The sequence below is a fragment of the Momordica charantia genome (assembly GCF_013281855.1).
Source record: "Momordica charantia cultivar OHB3-1 chromosome 8 unlocalized genomic scaffold, Mcharantia_2.0 BLBB01000008.1, whole genome shotgun sequence".
NCBI lineage: Eukaryota > Viridiplantae > Streptophyta > Magnoliopsida > Cucurbitales > Cucurbitaceae > Momordica > Momordica charantia.
This window is the reverse complement of record NW_028275166.1, coordinates 31,567,049-31,582,411: the sequence shown is the minus strand read 5'-3', so window position 1 is coordinate 31,582,411 and position 15,363 is coordinate 31,567,049. Positions and strand designations below refer to the sequence as shown.

General features: G+C 33.2%; 2 protein-coding genes across 5 annotated transcripts; both read left to right on the top strand.

Moving 5' to 3' along the window:
* Window positions 1-849: 849 nt before the first annotated feature.
* On the top strand, window positions 850-7,101 carry LOC111023311 (BED zinc finger and hAT dimerization domain-containing protein). 4 transcript variants are annotated; one of them, XM_022300722.2, is made up of 6 exons: window positions 850-1,292; window positions 1,820-1,892; window positions 2,432-2,653; window positions 2,950-3,821; window positions 4,345-5,285; window positions 6,781-7,101. In XM_022300722.2, the coding sequence occupies exons 1-5, from the start codon at window positions 1,281-1,283 to the stop codon at window positions 5,257-5,259; spliced, it is 2,094 nt and encodes a 697-aa protein (XP_022156414.1). In that variant the 5' UTR covers window positions 850-1,280; the 3' UTR covers window positions 5,260-5,285; window positions 6,781-7,101. The 4 variants fall into 4 exon arrangements, with proteins under 4 accessions (XP_022156414.1, XP_022156413.1, XP_022156415.1 ...); XM_022300721.2 differs by lacking the exon at window positions 6,781-7,101 and adding an exon at window positions 5,893-6,268; XM_022300723.2 differs by lacking the exon at window positions 6,781-7,101 and having other exon boundaries at window positions 851-1,292; window positions 1,824-1,892; window positions 4,345-5,542.
* A 2,123-nt stretch (window positions 7,102-9,224) lies between these two features.
* On the top strand, window positions 9,225-10,349 carry LOC111023309 (putative nicotianamine synthase 4). Its single transcript, XM_022300717.2, has one exon. The coding sequence runs from the start codon at window positions 9,302-9,304 to the stop codon at window positions 10,121-10,123; it is 822 nt and encodes a 273-aa protein (XP_022156409.1). The 5' UTR covers window positions 9,225-9,301; the 3' UTR covers window positions 10,124-10,349.
* The last annotated feature ends 5,014 nt before the right edge of the window (window positions 10,350-15,363 follow it).

Sequence of the window (15,363 nt, the reverse complement as noted above, 5' to 3'; positions counted from 1 at the left end):
TGACTTTGGCAGCATTAATCAAACTTAATGGAAAGTTTAGCAGAAAAAAAAAGGAAAAAAATGGTAAAAACCGCAACACGTATAAAGTTTAGGGTCAAATCTAATGAAATTGAAAGCTTAGGCGATTATTGCAAAATTAGGAGTAAAAATTGAATAAAGAAAAAACTTTTTAGTCAAAATGTAGTTTTGACTTTGGTTAATTTTTACATTTGTAATTTTATTTCTATTAAATTTAGTTTGCAATAGTCGTTTAAAAATGATTTACAAAATTTCGTAACAAAATGTTCATACAATAAAATTTTTTTAATACAAATTTATGATCAAATTTCAAAAAGTTTAATAAGGGAAGTGTTACCTAATATAAAAAAAAAAATCAAAAACGAAAAATTTGACCTTGTTAAAAGTAGAGAGACCAAAATAGATATTTCAAAAATAAAAAATCAAAACGATCAAAAACTAAAATTAAATAAATCAACGAAAGTAGAGTAATATACATAATCTACTATTGATTTATTTAATTTAAACCAACATAAATATAGTTCAACTATAATTAATATCTATTTTTTTTTTTAGAGATTTGGAGGTTGGATTCTCGATGATGAAATGGTTGGTAGTAAAAAAAAATCAACATAATGTGTAAACTTTTATATATATATAGGTGGTAATTGGAAACGAAAAAAGAAAATGAAGTTTATTTAAATTGTAAGAAACGCGCGAGCACGCGCCAAAGAGAAAGGAAGCTAAGCTGGCTTAGGCGCAGGCGAAGAGTGGGAAATGGGCGCATCGCCAAATCTCAATCTGCGCTTCGCTCAGCCACTCGACCTTCCATTTTATAAAATGGCCAAAGCGCAGCCGAGCCATCGCAGACCCTCTTCCCCAATCTTCCCCTTTTCTTCTCTCCCTCTCTCCACTCCACAAATCACAAGCTCGCTCGCTCGCGGCTCTGCTCAAACTCAGCCCCTTTTCCCCTTTTCAACTCAACTCCCTCTCCCTCCCGGCTTCGATCCGGCTCAGATCCCTCCCGCGCCGCTCCATCGCTCCCTCACCCACTTTCTCCACGAACCCAACTCGATTTCTACTCAATCTTTCCCGCTAATTTGAATTTACCCTCCTCATCTCACTCGCCCAGGTGGTTGATTTGAGTTTCTGTGCGAGTTGGGAAATGGGTTTCTGTTTCTTTGGCCGGATTTCTGGAGGACCCTTTGTTGGGGGTGTGTTTTTGACAATTGGGGCCGCGTTGGAATAAGGACTGGGCCGTTGGAGTTTCGGCTTTCAGTTCCATGTATTTCGGGGTAAGTTAAGTCGTTAATTTCAGCAGCTGCTTAGAAGTTTTGTTTTTGTTTGCTCTCGTTCGGATTGTAGTTAGCATTAGCATTTAGTGTTTTGTAGCTTGATCGTCAGTAAATGAGCTGCTTGTACGTGCTCTCATCAGTTTGAGTTGGAATCAAGAAACTTACTGAATGGGGTTGTTTAGAAATGTTAGATTCTCTGCTGGTGAACTTTAATTGTCATGTCTGGAAATGGAGTTCATACTCTTTGAAGTGGTTCTTTTGTGGTCTGTACAAACTTCAGTCTAGGTGATTTTACTTGTTATGGGTACATTCTGAAAAGTTATACGGCATTTGTATAAACGTGTTCTAAACAATTTAGAAGAAAAGAATCACTCGATTTTGTATGCTTGTATGAACAGTCCCGTTGCTTATTAAGGCAAGGCAATTTATTAGTGGCATAATTGAATCTTTTGATCGAAACTCGGCTTGTTCATGTTGTTTATTTTATTTATCCTTCCATTTTTTTTTTATTTTTATTTCGCTGTTAGACAGGGACTGTTAGTGGGAAAGCGGGAAACCAAATGGACTGGAGTGTGAATAATGGATTTAAAACATTTAAAGGTAATTGTATACTTATGTATCATGCACATGATTCTTTTTCATCTGCTCCAAATTATATGGTTTTTCAGTGTTTAGGCGCAGAGATAATGAATTTTATACCATATTATTAATCGTAACTTGTAAGTGTTAGTGAGAAAGCATGTACACGCAAACTTGTTTACACTTTGACTGTTCTTTGGACTCAGGCACAAAGCCATCAACAATGATTTTTACTAGTCAGAATTCCTTTTGTTTGCTTAAAGTTCTTCCATATAACTCATCTAAGTGCAAGTATATTTATGATATATTTTCTTACAGAAAACAATTTAGGATGAAATTTTTTGACACTGGTTTGTAGATTATTAGCTTGTGGTTGGAACTTGGAAATATTGTGTGCGGTGTTTTGCGTGTGTGCTTGTAACATGGAAGAGTAAACATAATTTTTTTCTATGGTCTTGGCTCTTGTCTGTGTATTATTCTTTCTTTGAATATTGGTTCTGTGCAAAAATAAGATAGTACATTATAATGACTGTATTCTTTCTCTGTGTTTCTGCGAGTAGATTTGGAACCCAAGTCCGTGATGGATATGTCGCTCATACCAAACATTGACCCAATAGATATCGGTTTGGGTTCTTCTGACAAGGGGAATCCTAATCCTTCAGCAAAGCCCAGAAAAAAGACCATGACATCAGTCTATCTCAAATTTTTTGAAACTGCTGCAGATGGAAAAAGCAGAAGGTGCAAGTTTTGTGGACAGAGCTATTCCATTGCAACAGCTACTGGTAATTTTGATACTATTTATTGGTTGATTATGTTTAACATTGAAGAATGAATGAGAGTGTTTCAATGATCTGCGAGGAGTAATGGAGCTTCTTACATTGGTGTTGTTAGTTTTTACTGCAAAAAAAGACGCCAAGATGAAACTTAAAAAATTTTATGATTTCATAATTGGTTTTGCTTCAGATCAAGTGTTGAACTTTAATCTATGTTTCTACATGCTGCAAATCCGCAAGTTCCAATTTTTTAGCCCCTGCATGTCTTTTCATTTATAATGACAATCTTCTTTTCATTGGAACAGGCAATTTGGGAAGACACCTAAGTAATCGGCATCCAGGTTATGATAAGTCTGGCGATATTATAAATAATCCCGCACCACAGCCTGTCACCATAGTCAAGAAATCTCAACCTCAAGGGAAACCGCAACAGATTGATTATGATCATTTAAATTGGTTGATAATTAAGTGGCTTGTATTATCCTCTCTTCCTCCTTCAACCTTGGAAGAAAAGTGGCTGGCCAACTCCTATAAGTTTCTCAATCCATCTATTCAACTATGGCCTGCTGAAAAGTATAAAACCGTATTTCGGGAAGTTTTCAGAAGCATGCAGGAAGATGTAAGAGCCTCTTTGGAACATGTTTCATCTAAGATCTCAGTCACTCTCGATTTCTGGAATTCATACGATCAAATTTCTTTTATGAGTGTTACATGCCAGTGGATTGATGAAAACTGGTCCTTCCAAAAGGTGCTTCTTGATATCGCTCACATACCTTATCCATGTGGAAGTGCGGAGATCTTTCACTCTCTTGTGAAAGTTCTTAAGGTGTATAACATAGAAAATAGAATCCTTTCATGTACTCATGATAACAGTCAAAACGCAATGCATGCCTGTCATGCTTTAAAAGAGCATTTGGATGGTCAGAAAGTCGGGCCTTTCTGTTATATTCCTTGTGCCGCCCGTACTCTAAACCTGATCATCGATGACGGATTAAGAACCACAAAGCCAATCATTGCAAAAGTTCGGGAGTTTGCACTAGAATTGAATGCCTGCTTGGATATCTCTGAGGACTTTGTTCAATTTACTGCCGTTTACCAAGAAGGTAATTGGAAGTTTCCACTTGATGCTTCAGCAAGGTGGAGTGGAAATTATCAGATGCTCGATATTGTACGCAAGGTAATTTCTCCTATCTCTAGATTAAATTTTCTGCCTCATACAGAAGTAATTTGCATTAGTAATTTTTTTCTTAGCCTCTTTTAGGATTTCATATATAAGTAAATCCCTCGTCGGAGGGAGGGAGATAGATGCCGAGTATACATCTTCTCTGAGTAAATCCTTCTCGAATAAGAAGAAAAAAACAAAGAAACTTGATGAAACGATAGTTTATCAAGAATATGCAAGAAAAGCACTTCAGACAAATTTATTCCGATAGATGGCTTAGAATCGATAGTTCATACCTCACATGCCTCATCTGACAATGTGTTCTAAGAGTTCAAACCAAAAATTGAACATTTGCTGCACAAACTGATTTGAATTGCCTTAGGCTCCCACAGTTGGATACTATGAGTTATTAATGTTTGTCCAATATAATGATATATCAGTAGAATGTTTACGGTAGTGCTTTTTTATTTTCCCCTTGTCACGTATATAATGTTTGGTCCACGTCCACTAAGTTTACATGGAAATTTTTTGTATGTAGGCAGGGAAATCCATGGAAGCTGTTATCAGGAAGTATGAGGAAACACTTGGAAGCAAGATGCTTTTGAACACTGCCGAGAAGAACATAGTTAATATTATGCATCAATATTTAGAACCCTTTTATAAGACCACGAACAATATATGCACAAATAAGGTTCCAACTGTTGGGTTGGTTCTATTCTTTATGGATCACATTTCTGAGACTATTGGTGCCTGTAGAGAATCTCGGCACAACCCGGACTGGCTAAAGAGTGCTGCAGAAGATATGGCCAAGAAAGCAAAGAATTACAATCATCAGGTTTGCAACATTTTCACATACATGACTGCAATTCTTGATCCTCGAATCAAAGGAGAGTTGATTCCAGAGAATCTTAACTCGGCAAACCATTTGGAGGAAGCCAGATCTCATTTCATGAGATATTATTCTTCCAACCATTTTCCATCAATGACCAGTGGCTATAGTGCACAGGAGATTGAGGATGGGGGAAGTGTCTCTTTCGCTGAGGAAATTGCTAGAAAGAAGCGAAGGGCGAGCATGAGCAACGCGACTGATGAGCTAACACAATATTTATCAGAGCCTCCAGCTCCAATACCAACAGATGTCTTAGAATGGTGGAAAGTTAACAGCACACGTTATCCACGACTCTCTGTTATGGCTCGAGACTTCTTGGCCGTGCAGGCAACTTCACTGGCTCCTGAAGAATTGTTTTGCGGGAGAGGTGACGACATCGACAAACAAAGATATTGCATGCCTCATGATAGCACAACAGCTCTCCTTTGTATCAAATCATGGATTCAAAGTGGTTTCAAGTTGAAATACAGGTCTAGTGAGATTGACTATGAGAGGTTGATGGAATTGGCTGCCACATCAACTGTTGATAGCAGTACTGCTGGTTCGGACAAGAAATCGAAATGATTTTGTAACCATGTCGGAGCTTGGAGGTCAGTTCAAACTTATAACCCATGAAAGATTGATTTCTTAAGAATCAAATTGATTGAATCCTGGCTTCTTGTACCTTTCAGTCAATTGTAGAATTAATACATCTTGTTGTATTGTATGCTTCTTTTTTTCCCCACATATATTTGATGAATTTCGTATAATGTACAGCATATGTTTATGGTGATGCTAACCGAGTAGACAGATTAGTGTCTTGTGATGTTCTATCATAATAGTAAAATTATTTAATCTTCATGATACACATGATGCTCTACTATACATGTTGAATATTTTGTCTTTTCATTTTTTAAAATCTCCTCTCTTTTAGTTGGTCTCCATTTAAATAAAAAGTATATAAATCACTAAAATGTATGATGTATGAAAATATAAAAAAAATCATGCTGATACTTGAATAAAAATTTCAAAATGTCATACTTAACATCATCATTATCATGATCATCACTAATAGGATCAAAACACTTCAAATTTTAGCTTTTAATGTTTTCAAAATATTGGTGGTAGAAATAGTAATGACTTGAATTATCATAACCCAAAATGTATCAACAGCACAGGTACATAACAGGTTAATATTATTTTTTCTAACCATTACAGACACCCAAGACTCGAAAGCCTTCGAATATTCTTATAGAGGTGCAACGCCTCTTATGATCCAAAGAAGGCATAAGACTCAGATGGGGCCTTCGAGCGTAAGCCTCGAACACGACTTGCAAAACTAAAACCTGTTCTGAGCTTTGAAGTTTTTAATGAAAGATCTAGAGGCTGCCAAGTAGAATTCTTGATATGGATATTTCTCATAATAGTAAGTAAGCTGGAGAAATTAAGGGTGCTGTAGTCTAGTTACTGAGAAATCCTACGAAGGTTAACATGGCAAATGTCAAATTGATGAATCTCCCTATAGGGCAGCTCTTTAAACATTAGCCATTTCACTTGGAAAATAAGAAACCAACAAGTGAGTTAACCCTCTTATTTCAATATTAGTGGAAGTTTGGTTTTCTGGACTTTTGATTATGCTGGAGATTTGGATAAAAGAAGGTCTCTTATGAGATGCCGATTTCTATTCGGAAAAAATGTGACCATTACAATTAGTGATAGTATTATCTATGATTGAGATCAAATACATTGCTACCACGAATGCAATAAAACTAGGTATATGACTTGGGAAAGATTTAATATCATTTTCTGTATCTTTTTAGTAACTAAATGGAGTAGAGTCAAGTGGTTCTCTTAGGTGCACGTAAACTAGTTCGGACACTTATGGATATCAAAAAGATAAAAGATATATCTTCCCCTACAATCTTATGAGAAAAGAAATATGGGGAGTGCAACCCATCTACTCTTAAACATAACATGGTCGAACAAAAGTTTGATTAGAAGCATCAAAGTGTACAATAGTGAAAATACAGGCACATCAATCAATCTTTTCATGGCGAAAAACACGACAAGATTGCAAGTGAGTGTCTCTCAATTACCCTTTTTCAGGCTTGGTTGCAAAGGACATCCAAAGGAAATGGAAGCTAGTTTTTGGGTGTGGCAATGGCATGGGGATGGCACACTGGTAAGAGCAGCAGGGAAGAAGCAAGGCATACAACAATGTGTGGAGGGCACATGGTGGCATGCAATGCCCACACTTTGATTTATAAATCACTCCCACTTTGGCTTTAGATGGCTAATGGCCATTCAAAATGCCAAAGGGAGGACTCATCTCCAAACATATGATTGTATTATTGTTATGTCTTTATGCACCACTTTTTGAGATTTAGAGATCAAGAAGAGGAAAATGGAAACCTTACTTTGCCTCCACCATCAAATTTAAACTCATGAAACCTACCATTCGTTAGAGTTATTATATTAGTCGATCCTCGTGACATTGAATTCAAGAAAGAATTTTTTTTATAACCTTTTTTAAAATAAATTTATGAAGAAAAACAAATAAGCAATTTATCAAACAATCCTAAAAACAACTTCAATTTTTTTTTTTCTATTTTTAAAAGTTAGCTAAAAGTTAAAAATTTTTGAACATGGTAAAATATATCAACTTAAATCTAATAAATCTAAGTTAATTAATTAAAATGCCAATATGAGCTTACTCGGTAGCAATTGACACATGTCTCTAATTAAAAGGTTATAAGTTCGAATCTCCCGCCCTAGCAAAGCAAAAAGTTAATTAATTAAGGTATTAATAACTTCGTATTTGTCACCAAATCTCACAAGTCAAATTATAAGACAATAATACTTCGGTACTTACCAATCAACACTGATCTTCTTAAAAATTTGAGAGCTCTTTATTTTTTTAAAAAACAAAAAAAAAAACATCTTTTCTTCATTTCTCTCTTCATCTGTTTCTAAAAAATTTAATGATAGTCAAGCCAATTTATTTATGTCATAAGAAATATATAATTGTTGGAAAGCCATTGGATGATGAAAAAGACAAAGGTATGATATATCAAAATATTATAGTTGGATTAAACTTTATTGATATTGGACACATTTCTAACTAATCATGATTTATATTAATGTCAATGAGTTAATGATTTGCAACATGCACCTAATCAAAATCAAATCTAATTAGGAATGTCGACATAGCACACCATTCATGAATTTATGTCATTTCAATATATAAATATAACGTCCACATGCAATATATGCTCTACCATATTGGGAAAACTACTCAAAATACTATAATTAAGGATAATTTGGTCTTTTTTGGAGAAAATTTTTAGTCCGATTTCTTCATTTAATTATAGGAACATGAAATAAAATACTACGTAGCTGAGTGTTCTTATAACTATTAGATGCATAACGATTGAAAAACACGCATCTTTCGAATTCTTGAGAGTCGTTATTTGAGTGATAGTCATATTCGAAGGTGGAGTGGAAAATGAGGATTTTGTCGTAAATTAAAAAAAATATATAAAATACCTAAGATTTTGCCCTTTTTTATTCATTTTGGCCCTTAAATTTTTAGAATTTGAAAATTATTATATACACATATTAGGTAAATTTTTTTTTGGAATACATACATATTAGGTAATTTCTTCGTATTTAGCATCCAATTTTAATTTTTTTAAAAAAGTATTATATATTTTACTGATATATTTAAAACTAGGGTACTTTTCATAACATCTTAAAAAATATGACACTTTTCACTAATGTGAATTCAACTAGATGATCCCACTAAAGGATGAAATATTAAATCATATAAGAATAGTAAAAGTTTCAATATGAAATCCTTAGGTTAATTTATGTTTCGTCCATGAATTTTTAGATTCGCTGTATTTGAATATTAATTCGAAGATATTTTAAGATTTAATCCATCTACTTAAAACATCTAGTCTGAACCTATAATAAGTTTTAGTTAATTTCTTCATTATTATATTTATTTATTTTTTCAAGCTACTTCAATTGTTCTTACTCGACGAATTAGAACCAAAATTAGTTTGCTACATGATTGTTTTTAAAATAGTGGAGACCTGCCAATTGTTAAATAAATTAATTAAAGTAGTCTCGATACAATAGTTATTCGTGTGTGTTTCTCGACACTAAATGTTGTAAAGTCAAACGGTTGTTCTGTGAGATTAATTGAGATGCGTATAAACTTGTTCGGACACTCACAAATATAAAAAAGAAAAAATATATATATATATGTTGACGTTCCTCATTTTAATAGATAACCAAAAATTCCTTTGTTATAAACTAAAACATCATTGCCCCAGTCGAATGTACCTCGAATATCAGTAACGAATATCTTTACCTATTGAAATTTTAAATTCCCACTTGTAATCTCTCCCTTAAAAATATCTACCGTCAACTCGAACACAGCTCAATCTTAATAATCTAGATCGAAGATTCAAATGCCTACCTTCTAATCTCCCTCTCGTGTGGCAAAACCCCATAAACTTCACATATAAAAGGACCCCATTGGTGCAAGCTAGAGCTACCCTATGATCTTCTTCTCTTCTTCTTCGTCTTCTTCCTCATTGCTTCTAAATTTAGCTCAAAAATGTGTTGCCAAGAAGTGCTTTTGGTCCAAAAAGTCTCAGAACTTTACCACAAAATCTCCACTCTCCAAAGCCTCAAACCCTCCAAAGATGTCAACTCCCTCTTCTCCCAACTCGTCCTCACCTGCGCCCCACCGCCACCATCACCGCCACCCATCGACGTCTCGAAGCTCGGCTCCGCCGTCCAAAAAATGAGGTCCCACCTCATCAAGCTCTGCGGCGAGGCCGAGGCCCTCCTTGAGCACCATTACTCCTCCATTTTAGCTTCCCATGAAAACCCTCTTGAAAATCTCTCCATTTTCCCTTACTACTCCAACTACTTGAAACTTGCACACCTTGAATTCTCCATTTTGGAACGCCACGCGCAGCCGTCCAAGGTGGCTTTCGTTGGCTCTGGGGCGCTCCCGTTCACGTCGATCATCATGGCCTCCAAGTACCTCCCGGCCACCGAGTTCCACAACTTCGACGTCGACCCGTCAGCCAACGCGAAGGCTGCGGCCCTGGTGGCCGGGGACCGGGACCTGGAGCGGCGGATGGTGTTCCACACGGCGGACATCATGGAGGTGACCGGCGAGCTGAGGGGGTTCCAAGTGGTATTTTTGGCGGCGTTGGTGGGGATGGAGCGGGAGGAGAAGGTGAAGGTGATCGAGCACTTGGGGAAAAACATGGGCGGCGGCGCGTTGCTGATGCTGAGGAGCGCGTATGGAGCACGCGCCTTCCTTTATCCAGTTGTGGAAGCTCGTGATCTCCAAGGGTTTGAGATTCTTACAGTGTTTCATCCCACGGACGAGGTTATCAATTCTGTTGTGTTGGCTCGATTGTAATGTGTTTAATTAATTTAATTAAACACATTACAAAATTAATTATCCAAAATAAAGAAATATATATATCTACTTTCATATGAATATATGATATATATAAACTATCTAATTGTAATGTTTGTGGAACAAGAAAATATTATTGCATGGTTTTTTCTTGGTTCTGCATGTAAGTTGGATTCAGTTTCCCAAGGAATAAATATGGAATGAATGTGAAGAGAAGTTTAACGAAACTATATATATATTAAAAAACATAAACAACTATCAAATTTTTAATCGCATCGCTCGTCGGTGTATACGAGTTTCAGAATATGAACCAATATGCACCTAAGTATCTTATTCATAGGTGTATACGAGTTTCAGAGTATTGATATCTTTATGGAATGAGAAAATAATTGGTGCATGCATTGAAATATGTATGTATATATATATATATACACTAACGTTGTCACTACAAGAATTAATTACTTTCCCGACACACCAAAATTCATTTGACAAAATTCTTTCTCCCAATGAAATATAAATCGTTGCGATAGAGCTACTTTTTCCCGACGTTTTTTTTTATAAAATATTGAGAAAAGTTAATCCATTCCTGAAGTTTTTTGAAAAAACATCCGCATGTATTCTCGTTCTTCAAGAACACACTTGATGCAATATCGGTAATTTTCTTCCATGATCTTCGATTCGAAACCAAGAATCATAGCTAGCTCACTCTAGCTATCTAAACTTCTATACACCAAACTCTATGTGACAAGAGAAGAAATTGATACTAATAAAATGTTAAGATTTTGCATTACTTAGAATATGGATTCAATAAGTATATATTTAAAGAGTTTTATAATAGTATACAGAGTTCTTTCTTATTTTTTTTATTTTTATTTTTTAGTACAACATGAGTCCGAATTCACAACTTCTTGATTGGAGATATATGTCAATTACCACTGGGTTATGCTCGAGAGAGTTAATTTATGAAAACTTGAATTTGTATTGATAAAACATAAAACATGAATATAAGATCATTATAGAGGTTAGATTATGGAATGGGTTAGATTATGGAATAGTTAGAGCTTTGGTTAATATATGTATCCATAACAATTTATTTTAGATGTTACTCTTTTTTCACTATTAGTCTCGAAGAAGTAAAAATATTTGAAAGAGAAATCGATCAGTTTTTTTAGCTTTGGAGATCATTAACTTAGTTTTTTTTTTTTTTTATTTAAAATTTTAATGTTTCTATGTTGGGCCAAGAAAAAAGAAGAGATTTGGGGTAAATGGGCTCCATTTGGACCAGCTACAAAGAAAGCTTGACCTATGAATCAAAATAAACCTTAAATTTATGTATATTAGTACAATGAGTTTGATATTATATAAAAATACTATTTTTAGAAAAATAAAAGACTACCTTAACCCTCATCTTTTTTCTACTATTTGTTTAACAAGAACCCAATTTTATTTGGAAACCTACCACTTAAAACTACATATATGGTTGCACACATATGTTCAAGCATGTTGTTATGAGGTAAAATTCAACACAAACACGTGGCCATCATCTATTAGAATATGTGTATCCGAGCCTAAGCTCGAACAGAGGATGAGGAGGAGAAAGATTTTGACAGACAAGAAATCTGTTGACATTCAGTAGAAGGATGATTTTCTGCTGTTTCTGCTGTCAAATGATCTTGTTCCAAATACTGACGAAAAACTCATTGAATGATAAATATGATAGTCGTAGTGGTAGATTCTCGATTCCCAATGCTCCCCTAAGATAAAAGACAGAATCACATATAACTGGCTGCTGACTGTCATCTCGGCCAAAATCAAGTATCGACACAATGTTAAATAAAAAAAAGTGACATCGTTTTAGATTTCCGTTGAATAATTTATCCGAACAATCACAAGGACTAAAATAAAATATAAAATAGTTTATCATAAAAAGAAAAGGGTAAGAGAATAAAAATGGAGGGAAGGGGCAAGAAGATAATTTGAACTTTGGTTCCAAAAATGCAATTATATGAGAGTATGTAGCAAAAGACAATAATTGAGAAGTGAGGGAAGATGGTAAATAGTTATGAAGAAATGGACAACAAAAAATGAAATGTCACTATAATATGTATTTGAAAGATAGGGGCATTTTTGGATGTATTGAGTTTTTGGATGGAAAAATTATAATGGTCTAACTCAAAACCAAACCTCATCCCATCACTCTCAATGCTTTTAGGCCACATTATGGTGTGGAGTGTGGCATCCACACACCCATTTTGGGACCAAGTGGAGGGTTTTTGCTCAAATTTCACTTTCATTTTTGGCCAATCCACACATTATCATTGTTCTTTTTCTCTTTTTTTTTTTCATATGGTCCATAGAAATTCAATTTTCTTTCTTAGAATTTTGTTTGAGAATTTATGAAATGCATTGATTTAGGATAAGGATGGGTATAGGTGGGGATCGAATTCACATCCTATTGGTTGGAAATATATGTCAATTATCAGGAGTTATGCTCGTTTTGACGATTGGGATAAGGAATTATGTTTCTTATATGAGGGTAAGTGTTCTATCATCTGTTTAGCCGTTAGTCAAGTAAAAAAAAAATTCTATCTCAACGGCTATTCAAGTGAATTCTTCTTTGTTACTTTTCATTAGTTCAGTTAGTATATTTTAAATAATCTCCATAAATTCGATATTATTAAAGATTAATTGGTAAGATGTAAATTAAATTTTAAGTTTTCAAACCCTTTATATACTTATGTATCACGGGTGAAATGATAGCTAATGTGTGTGATTGGTGAATAGAGGAGCACAATGAATAAACTGACAACACATCGAAATGAGAGGGATCGTATCCTAAGACGACTATAGAAGGATGGTCCTGAAAGACTTAAAAACTTAAGTACATAGCTAAGATTATCAAAAGCATGTTTAGAAAAAAAGAAGCACGTGGCATATAAAATGTCAACTATATGGTTACTTAATTTTGGAAGAAATCCAATTTTTTATTTTCTTAATAGGAAAAAAATATCAATCTTTAGGATGAAATAGTTTTCATTTTATTTCATTTCTTATTAACATATAGGAAGGAAATTATCTCATCTTCTATTTAAAATATATATATATATATATATATATATATATATTATTGCCTTTTTCTTTTTCCAAAAATAAAATTAAAAATAATTGAGTTAAAATTAAAAACATTTTTTCTTGAAAAGAATTACAAGATTAAAAATTTCAAATTTCAAATAAGTTAAATAATCAAAGTGTTACAAATGCCATGAAAAATAAAAATATTGGCAAGTATAATATGAGTTACTGCAAATATATACAGCACAACAAAAGTCTAAATAATAGAAATTATGACAACTAAAAAAGCAAATGTATATATGAAGAATTATATATATATCTAACTTATGAACTAACAATATCTTTGTTTAACTTTTCTATTTTAGGGGAAAAAAAGTATTTTAAAATTACATATTAATCAAATTTAAAAAATGGAAACAGAATTTGAAAGCTATTCTCTCTTTCACAAGATGGCTGGGATTAAAAAAAATCATCTAAAATTCGATTGTCAATAAATAAAAAGTATAATCGTTTTTTAGTACAACATGTGGGGTGAGAATCGAAATTACAACCTCTTAGTTGGTGATATATGACAATTATCGATCATTGAGCTATGCTCGACAAATAAAAAATACAATCATTATCAAATAGGCTTTTTACTCAATATTTTAGTCAAATCTTGTGAGAATAACAACAAAATTCAAGAAAATAGATAACCCTAATCCCAATTAGATTTTGTTTTCATCATAACCCTAAAAATTAATCAATTTCTTACTTCATTGAGTTGCTTGTTAAGGCAAGCAAATGCATGATGCAAGCCAAAAAAAAGGGTATTTTTGTAAAGATTGTGTGGTGTGAAACAAAAAGAGAGGGAATTTTGAGTGTTTGAGTGTGAAAGCAAGAAGAAGTCAAGAGATTCTTGCAACAATTTCCATCATAAAATGACTTCAAATTTCTAGTTAATTAGTACTCAAACATTCCTATATACTTTGTAACATATTGATGTCGATAAAAAAATCGATGACGGTTATTTCTCATTTTTTAGAGAAGTTAAAAATCTTTATTATTAATATTGGTGTTATTTATTTCACATCATTTATTTAATGAAATTTTTCCTGTGAAAAATTTACTGAGCTAAATCAAACAAAATTAAATGGGTTTATTTGATTAGTCTTTTTAGGAATTGCTTTCAATTCGGTCTATTAAATTATTTATTTGTTTATTAAACTCATATCTTTTCAATGATTTAGTCGAAAATCAACCTAAACCAAACTGTTTTACCTTTGTCTATGGTATAATTTAATGTCTAAGATACCTCTATTCCTTTACAGAATCATAAATTCGAATCTCTATCCATATATAATGTAATATATTAAACAAAACAAAGAAAAGTAATGTTCTTCCTCATTAATTAGTGTATGTATGTATATAACATATTTAAAATTGATAAGAAAATATTGACAAGAGAGTTAAACCTCAAAATAATTTTTGTTTAAAGCTTATGATTGCTTTTTAATTCAACATTTTATTGTGAAAATATATATAAGAAGAATGTAATATAGCATATAGGAAAGGGATCTAATTGATTCAATTGTTATTATTTTACCTGAGAAACTATTAAATGAAGCTAACACAATATTCACTTGTAATTTATTGATCGAAACTTGTATTTTAAGATTCCACCATTGATTAATTAAAAGGTAAGAAATAAGTATTAGTTCAATTTCCATGTGAAAAACAAATAACCAAGTAACTATTTGGGCATAGAATACAAAATAAGTCAACAAATATAATTAGAATTCAATTAAATTTGAAAAAATATTTAGGTATTGACAAGTTAGCATCTGTCTCAGGTCCTGACGGACATTTTCTTTTTCATAAACACAAATAATACCTCTTTTTTATTCTTTTTATATATTTTTTCTCCTAATTATCAAAATTTTAATAATGGTTAAAAGAAAATATAATTTTGTTTTTAAATTTTGTCGGACAAGGAGTGGCATGAATTGTACTATTGGATCTAAAAGCCACTTTTTGTTTAAATTTGGGACCAATTGACTTCATTTTAAATTGGCCCTTTCCACATACTTTAATATGACCCCAAAACTCCAGGTTTTTTTTTTCTTTTTTTATTTTTTTTATTTCGAAAGTACCCTTAATTTCTATTTATGTACTTTGGTTCGAATCTT

Bases quoted from the DNA above. Each gene is read 5' to 3' on its own strand.
- LOC111023311 (XM_022300722.2), top strand. The intron at 1,893-2,431 runs GTAATTGTATAC...TTCTGCGAGTAG, and splicing joins TGGATTTAAAACATTTAAAG to ATTTGGAACCCAAGTCCGTG. The intron at 2,654-2,949 runs GTAATTTTGATA...TCATTGGAACAG, and splicing joins TTCCATTGCAACAGCTACTG to GCAATTTGGGAAGACACCTA.
- LOC111023309 (XM_022300717.2), top strand. From the start codon at position 9,302: ATGTGTTGCCAAGAAGTGCTTTTGGTCCAAAAAGTCTCAGAACTTTAC.